We start from the raw sequence: 7,885 nt of genomic DNA, 5'->3' as shown, positions 1-7,885 counted from the left end.
CAAAAATGACTCGAGTAAAGAAAAAGATTGACTTTTAATTTTACGTTTTTACTTGTCTTAAGAGACAGGGATAGAAGTTAAAGAGTTTACCCGCATCGAGGTACGTCACACTTGGATTCCTTGCAGGCCCGAGCGTGGAGTTGCAAGAGATACCACATTTTCTTGCATAGAACACAACCTCCTGAGGCACGTATTTTGCAACGGAGACCATGTCGAAATAGCCCCTTCACTTTGCGGCAATTGGGATATTGGCAAAGTGAACAACGGCATTGTGACGCATGCACCAGAAGATCGAGCATTTTCCTGAGCTGCATATTTTAGATAAATGAAAACTTTAGCATTTCAGAGACATTTTGGAGCCATATGACTAAACTAATCCCATCCATTTCTTAAAATAGAAGAAGCCTAAATCAAGAGAATAAGAGGCAGCTTTTCAAAAAGAAACTGAATATTACAATACCTGCAAGACACGCAATTGCCTNATTGGAACTTAGAAACCTCGCATCAGTCGCCGCCATGTTACTGCCAACGATACTACCCACCATTGTTATTCAATACTCTGCTTCTGCAACAAAAACAGAGCTCAAATTTTTTTTAAAATTATATATTTGAAAACAAAAAATTGTTTAAAGTAGTTTGGATAAATTGTTGTAAAGGCATACGCTTGTTGTGTTATGTGATGAATCTTTTTGCATGCTAGACTGTCATTGAGAAGACTCTTCTTGGTCGAAATTGGAAATGGATAACGAAAGTGAGACTTTACAAGTTTTTTTGTCGTTTGAGAAATGGTTGGATCGGAGGATTTTGACATATCAGAAATAAAATAAGAAGGTGAAGAAGGAGAGAGAGAGAGGAATAAGGAGAGAAGATGACCACAGGATCTGGTTTGTGAGTTTTGGACAGTGATATCACTTCTGAGCCAATTAATTTGCCACGTACATTCTCGCCTTTCCTCTTCTTTTCTTTATTTTTTATTTCTTCATTACAAAAACAAAATTCCATAGAACTAAAGATTACATAAAAGAGTATCGTATTCGTATTCGTATTCGTATATGACAGACAACACAAGAGTTAAGCAAACTGTTTAGATAGTAGCAACAGTAGAATATGAAGCAAATTATGCATATTATAAATTAGATCTAACAATTGCATTAGACAACTTTAGAATATGTAGCAGCAGGTCGTGATAACGTTTACCTTATTAAACCAAAGCCTAATTCAATTAACGAAGATATGAAAATGTTAATACAGGTTCACCCAAAAAATGTAAGAGATGCATCCTTATTAGATACTCTCTTCAACTTACTTGGCTAGCAAGTTAATATGTCACTATGTATATATATTACATTCCCCCACCAAAAGGTATAAAGGCATTTTACAAAATGTACCAGGCTCCAAAAAACAGGAAGAAGAAGAAGAAGAAGGCAGTAAAGACACAGAGTGTATGTATATATATAATCAAAGTATCACACACCAGATCAAGACACTGAACTGCATCGAAGAGTCTCGAATCTGATTTCTTCCTTTTCGCGACCTGACCCAGATCCTAAGTTAGCATCTACCAAGATTCTTCTGCTTCACTGGCACTTAAAGCTGAGAAACTCTTCAAAATCACACAAGCGCTTGTTCCCCCTCCCAATCAATCATCATCATAATTACTCCATGATTTGTGTCTGTTAAATATGAATCCATCTAAATTAAACCGTTATAGGGTTTGTTTCCTGTCTTCTTACGTGCCTTCACTAGCAGGTGTTAATTCACTTCTCCTTCGTCTTCTTCAAGTGGAGCTCAGAAACAAAATCTTCTTAACCTTGGGAAGAAGATTACATTTCCACTTCTGCTTAGATCCTAAATAGATTTAGTATATACAAATTAATCAACCAGAGGTTCCAGCGACTTCTGCAGCTCTCTGTCTCATCATCTCCATGACGGCAGCTCTGCGACGTGAATCCGATTGCTGTTGCAACCTTCTCAAATGTTCCTTTAGGTCCCTGAATAGAGAGAGTTACAATGATCAATACAAATCTTACAGAACATTAGTTTTATAAAGCTTTGCCATATACTATGCCCGGGTTCTAATATCCAAAAATGACTCGAGTAAAGAAAAAGATTGACTTTTAATTTTACGTTTTTACTTGTCTTAAGAGACAGGGATAGAAGTTAAAGAGTTTACCCGCATCGAGGTACGTCACACTTGGATTCCTTGCAGGCCCGAGCGTGGAGTTGCAAGAGATACCACATTTTCTTGCATAGAACACAACCTCCTGAGGCACGTATTTTGCAACGGAGACCATGTCGAAATAGCCCCTTCACTTTGCGGCAATTGGGATATTGGCAAAGTGAACAACGGCATTGTGACGCATGCACCAGAAGATCGAGCATTTTCCTGAGCTGCATATTTTAGATAAATGAAAACTTTAGCATTTCAGAGACATTTTGGAGCCATATGACTAAACTAATCCCATCCATTTCTTAAAATAGAAGAAGCCTAAATCAAGAGAATAAGAGGCAGCTTTTCAAAAAGAAACTGAATATTACAATACCTGCAAGACACGCAATTGCCTAGCTTCTTTATTCTGAGCGTTTTGATCAGCTAGTGATGGATGATTAGTTAACTTGTGAGGATGATTAACGCCACCCTCTTTATTGTAACAAGCATTGCAGACATCATAGTCTGGGCAAACTTCACAGCGCCAGCCTTGACCACTTTCAATATCGAGGTGGCATGCGTTACATGTTGTCACAAAGGCAGGAGCAGTTGGATTATGCAGATGATAAAGCACCATCATGGAAGAATGCTTTGCCCGCCTCAGTGTATCATATTGATAATGGTTCCCTTGACAAAGACTCAGGAATGCTTGCCTCGTATCGAAAAATTCACTTTCAAGTATCTCATCTCTGTCCTTAGTGTCTGCAGGAATATCGCCAATCTCAACCTACAGTATCAAGACAACTATCTTGTGAGATACAACAAAATACAGAAACGTATGAGCTTAAATGACAGACCCTCTTCTCAATTCCTGACCCAAAAGAAACCAATGCAACTTACAGGATACAGTTTATGTTTATCTTTGTGATTAACAGGATGCCTTTCTCTGTCTTCTCGTTTCTGTTCAGCCTCATAGCACCTGAAAAAGTAGAACAACGTCTTATAGATTGCAGTACTCTACCAGGATTAAGCACACATAGGTTTACCAATAAGTCTCTTCCATGAAGATAATTACCATAGCTTCCAAGTTGTACAAACCAGGTCGCAACAACAAAAACACCAAAAAGAGAGAAAAAGTTAACCAGCAAACGAAAAAGGACAATTCTTACCCATCACATAACTGGAAATCTTTGCACTGGCTGCAAACCCAACGATTTCCGGTAACCATCAGTGTACAGCAATGCGTGCAACAATGCTGCAAGTGAACCATGATAAAATCCTCCTTCATTGGGTGAATGGTCTCACCAAGCTAAAAACATACAGAAATAATATTAGCAAAAACCAAAAACACAAAACTAAACAAAAGAATCGAATTACTAAAGCTGATATGCAGAGAAGGGAAGGGGCATGGAAAGAAACGACTACTTTATGCATTAGCAGCAGATCTTTGGACGCATTCCCTGAGAAATCTGACTGGCCAGATGCTTTAAGAGCCCTTTTTGTAATGGGTTTCTTGAGTATTCCTTTCTTATTTCCCTTTCTACCATCATCATCTTGACTCATTTGGTATATAATATCCTCTGCTGCACCTGGCCAGTAGTCACCATCGAAGTAGGGGAGCCTAGCTGCTGTAACCTTAGCTCTACATTCACCAGTTTGCAAGAAAAAATGGTCATATAGATTTGTAGTTTCCGCAACAATCCCTTCCTTTGCAGCTTTTCTCAACATTGCTAAGTACCTGTGTCGACCATGAGCAATTGGAGGATGTAAAGGATTTTTCCTAGGAAAACTTTATGAAGAAAATGACCAAAGACAATTGGACTGACCATTCTCGTAGTTTATCAGACTTTGGCGTTTTCTGAATTTCTGGATGGCAATATAGGATATAGTCCTCACCCTTCAGTGGTGGACAAGCCCATATGTAGCAGCTCGTGAAACCACGCAATTTGCAGTATTCCAGGTAACCAATCTGAAAAAAATCATCAAAGTATATTCTTGAATCCTCCATGTAATGTAGAAGACCACACAAATCTTGGTTGAAAAACCAGGACTTACAAGAATTTCGTGGTAAACAAAAGTGCGCAGTGCCTCTCCACTAGCAGATTTAATATCAGGTCTAAAGTACTTCACGGAATCCAAATATGAGAGATAAACACGGCGTTGATTAGGAGATGANCTGGCACTTAAAGCTGAGAAACTCTTCAAAATCACACAAGCGCTTGTTCCCCCTCCCAATCAATCATCATCATAATTACTCCATGATTTGTGTCTGTTAAATATGAATCCATCTAAATTAAACCGTTATAGGGTTTGTTTCCTGTCTTCTTACGTGCCTTCACTAGCAGGTGTTAATTCACTTCTCCTTCGTCTTCTTCAAGTGGAGCTCAGAAACAAAATCTTCTTAACCTTGGGAAGAAGATTACATTTCCACTTCTGCTTAGATCCTAAATAGATTTAGTATATACAAATTAATCAACCAGAGGTTCCAGCGACTTCTGCAGCTCTCTGTCTCATCATCTCCATGACGGCAGCTCTGCGACGTGAATCCGATTGCTGTTGCAACCTTCTCAAATGTTCCTTTAGGTCCCTGAATAGAGAGAGTTACAATGATCAATACAAATCTTACAGAACATTAGTTTTATAAAGCTTTGCCATATACTATGCCCGGGTTCTAATATCCAAAAATGACTCGAGTAAAGAAAAAGATTGACTTTTAATTTTACGTTTTTACTTGTCTTAAGAGACAGGGATAGAAGTTAAAGAGTTTACCCGCATCGAGGTACGTCACACTTGGATTCCTTGCAGGCCCGAGCGTGGAGTTGCAAGAGATACCACATTTTCTTGCATAGAACACAACCTCCTGAGGCACGTATTTTGCAACGGAGACCATGTCGAAATAGCCCCTTCACTTTGCGGCAATTGGGATATTGGCAAAGTGAACAACGGCATTGTGACGCATGCACCAGAAGATCGAGCATTTTCCTGAGCTGCATATTTTAGATAAATGAAAACTTTAGCATTTCAGAGACATTTTGGAGCCATATGACTAAACTAATCCCATCCATTTCTTAAAATAGAAGAAGCCTAAATCAAGAGAATAAGAGGCAGCTTTTCAAAAAGAAACTGAATATTACAATACCTGCAAGACACGCAATTGCCTAGCTTCTTTATTCTGAGCGTTTTGATCAGCTAGTGATGGATGATTAGTTAACTTGTGAGGATGATTAACGCCACCCTCTTTATTGTAACAAGCATTGCAGACATCATAGTCTGGGCAAACTTCACAGCGCCAGCCTTGACCACTTTCAATATCGAGGTGGCATGCGTTACATGTTGTCACAAAGGCAGGAGCAGTTGGATTATGCAGATGATAAAGCACCATCATGGAAGAATGCTTTGCCCGCCTCAGTGTATCATATTGATAATGGTTCCCTTGACAAAGACTCAGGAATGCTTGCCTCGTATCGAAAAATTCACTTTCAAGTATCTCATCTCTGTCCTTAGTGTCTGCAGGAATATCGCCAATCTCAACCTACAGTATCAAGACAACTATCTTGTGAGATACAACAAAATACAGAAACGTATGAGCTTAAATGACAGACCCTCTTCTCAATTCCTGACCCAAAAGAAACCAATGCAACTTACAGGATACAGTTTATGTTTATCTTTGTGATTAACAGGATGCCTTTCTCTGTCTTCTCGTTTCTGTTCAGCCTCATAGCACCTGAAAAAGTAGAACAACGTCTTATAGATTGCAGTACTCTACCAGGATTAAGCACACATAGGTTTACCAATAAGTCTCTTCCATGAAGATAATTACCATAGCTTCCAAGTTGTACAAACCAGGTCGCAACAACAAAAACACCAAAAAGAGAGAAAAAGTTAACCAGCAAACGAAAAAGGACAATTCTTACCCATCACATAACTGGAAATCTTTGCACTGGCTGCAAACCCAACGATTTCCGGTAACCATCAGTGTACAGCAATGCGTGCAACAATGCTGCAAGTGAACCATGATAAAATCCTCCTTCATTGGGTGAATGGTCTCACCAAGCTAAAAACATACAGAAATAATATTAGCAAAAACCAAAAACACAAAACTAAACAAAAGAATCGAATTACTAAAGCTGATATGCAGAGAAGGGAAGGGGCATGGAAAGAAACGACTACTTTATGCATTAGCAGCAGATCTTTGGACGCATTCCCTGAGAAATCTGACTGGCCAGATGCTTTAAGAGCCCTTTTTGTAATGGGTTTCTTGAGTATTCCTTTCTTATTTCCCTTTCTACCATCATCATCTTGACTCATTTGGTATATAATATCCTCTGCTGCACCTGGCCAGTAGTCACCATCGAAGTAGGGGAGCCTAGCTGCTGTAACCTTAGCTCTACATTCACCAGTTTGCAAGAAAAAATGGTCATATAGATTTGTAGTTTCCGCAACAATCCCTTCCTTTGCAGCTTTTCTCAACATTGCTAAGTACCTGTGTCGACCATGAGCAATTGGAGGATGTAAAGGATTTTTCCTAGGAAAACTTTATGAAGAAAATGACCAAAGACAATTGGACTGACCATTCTCGTAGTTTATCAGACTTTGGCGTTTTCTGAATTTCTGGATGGCAATATAGGATATAGTCCTCACCCTTCAGTGGTGGACAAGCCCATATGTAGCAGCTCGTGAAACCACGCAATTTGCAGTATTCCAGGTAACCAATCTGAAAAAAATCATCAAAGTATATTCTTGAATCCTCCATGTAATGTAGAAGACCACACAAATCTTGGTTGAAAAACCAGGACTTACAAGAATTTCGTGGTAAACAAAAGTGCGCAGAGCCTCTCCATTAGCAGATTTAATATCAGGTCTGAAGTACTTCACGGAATCCAAATATGAGAGATAAACACGGCGTTGATTAGGAGATGAACATTCGGATCCAAATTCTTGGACATACATCCCAAACAAGCATACTTCTACACCTTCTATCTTCTGGAACAACAGAACCACCTGACAAAAAAATGTGGAGCGCGAAATGCGTTATTTCAAGAGAGGAACTCAGAAAATGTGGACATGAAGCAAATACGATGATGGTGTGTGTCGATAATTCATACCTTGGATTTGTATGGAAATTCGGTCGGAAAATTATCCTCCCGAAAAATTTCGAGAAATCGAGATTTGACTTCCAGCTTCTTGTCAACAGATGAAACAACTCTAACCACAAGGGATTCAGCAGTAGGAATCTGTCAGTGCCAGTTAAAAAAAGGAAACGATGAGTGACCAACCNCCGTGAATCCGATTGCTGTTGTAACCTTCTCAAATGTTCCTTTAGGTCCCTGAATAGAGAGAGTTACAATGATCAATACAAATCTTACAGAACATTAGTTTTATAAAGCTTTGCCATATACTATGCCCGGGTTCTAATATCCAAAAATGACTCGAGTAAAGAAAAAGATTGACTTTTAATTTTACGTTTTTACTTGTCTTAAGAGACAGGGATAGAAGTTAAAGAGTTTACCCGCATCGAGGTACGTCACACTTGGATTCCTTGCAGGCCCGAGCGTGGAGTTGCAAGAGATACCACATTTTCTTGCATAGAACACAACCTCCTGAGGCACGTATTTTGCAACGGAGACCATGTCGAAATAGCCCCTTCACTTTGCGGCAATTGGGATATTGGCAAAGTGAACAACGGCATTGCGACGCATGCACCAGAAGATCGAGCATTTTCCTGAGCTGCATATT

The 7,885-nt window shown here is 39.3% G+C and overlaps 2 protein-coding genes across 2 annotated transcripts in view; both read right to left on the bottom strand.

Moving 5' to 3' along the window:
• Positions 1–7,414, bottom strand: part of LOC104740355 (histone acetyltransferase HAC12-like) — a 9,045-nt gene extending 1,631 nt beyond the window's left edge. The window contains exons 1-9 of the mRNA XM_010460916.2: positions 7,255–7,414; positions 6,950–7,150; positions 6,721–6,863; positions 6,320–6,632; positions 6,064–6,203; positions 5,795–5,873; positions 5,289–5,681; positions 4,919–5,136; positions 4,627–4,736 (exon numbers count right to left, since the gene is read on the bottom strand). Coding sequence (XP_010459218.1) covers positions 4,627–4,736; positions 4,919–5,136; positions 5,289–5,681; positions 5,795–5,873; positions 6,064–6,203; positions 6,320–6,632; positions 6,721–6,863; positions 6,950–7,099 — 1,546 coding nt within the window. The 5' untranslated portion in view covers positions 7,100–7,150; positions 7,255–7,414. The remainder of the gene's footprint in view (positions 1–4,626; positions 4,737–4,918; positions 5,137–5,288; positions 5,682–5,794; positions 5,874–6,063; positions 6,204–6,319; positions 6,633–6,720; positions 6,864–6,949; positions 7,151–7,254) is intronic.
• LOC104740353 (histone acetyltransferase HAC12-like) lies at positions 1,261–4,318 on the bottom strand. The gene is made up of 8 exons (XM_010460915.1): positions 4,205–4,318; positions 3,976–4,118; positions 3,575–3,887; positions 3,319–3,458; positions 3,050–3,128; positions 2,544–2,936; positions 2,174–2,391; positions 1,261–1,991 (listed from the first exon to the last, which is right to left on the bottom strand). Exons 3-8 carry the CDS (start codon positions 3,875–3,877, stop codon positions 1,877–1,879), a joined length of 1,248 nt encoding a protein of 415 aa, XP_010459217.1. The 5' UTR covers positions 3,878–3,887; positions 3,976–4,118; positions 4,205–4,318; the 3' UTR covers positions 1,261–1,876.

Source organism: Camelina sativa, chromosome 14 (assembly GCF_000633955.1).
Source record: "Camelina sativa cultivar DH55 chromosome 14, Cs, whole genome shotgun sequence".
In the NCBI taxonomy this organism is placed as follows: domain Eukaryota; kingdom Viridiplantae; phylum Streptophyta; class Magnoliopsida; order Brassicales; family Brassicaceae; genus Camelina; species Camelina sativa.
The sequence above is the reverse complement of the archived record's forward strand: the minus strand, read 5'-3'. Positions and strand labels throughout refer to the sequence as shown.

What these genes read in the sequence shown, in the direction of transcription:
- LOC104740353 (XM_010460915.1), bottom strand. Translation starts at nt 3,877, where the DNA reads ATGTTGAGAAAAGCTGCAAAGGAAGGGATTGTTGCGGAAACTACAAAT. An exon ending in ATAAACATAAACTGTATCCT is followed by an intron (nt 2,937 to 3,049) that starts GTAAGTTGCATT and finishes TTGATACTGTAG; the next exon opens with GTTGAGATTGGCGATATTCC. An exon ending in GGCAATTGCGTGTCTTGCAG is followed by an intron (nt 2,392 to 2,543) that starts GTATTGTAATAT and finishes TAAAATATGCAG; the next exon opens with CTCAGGAAAATGCTCGATCT.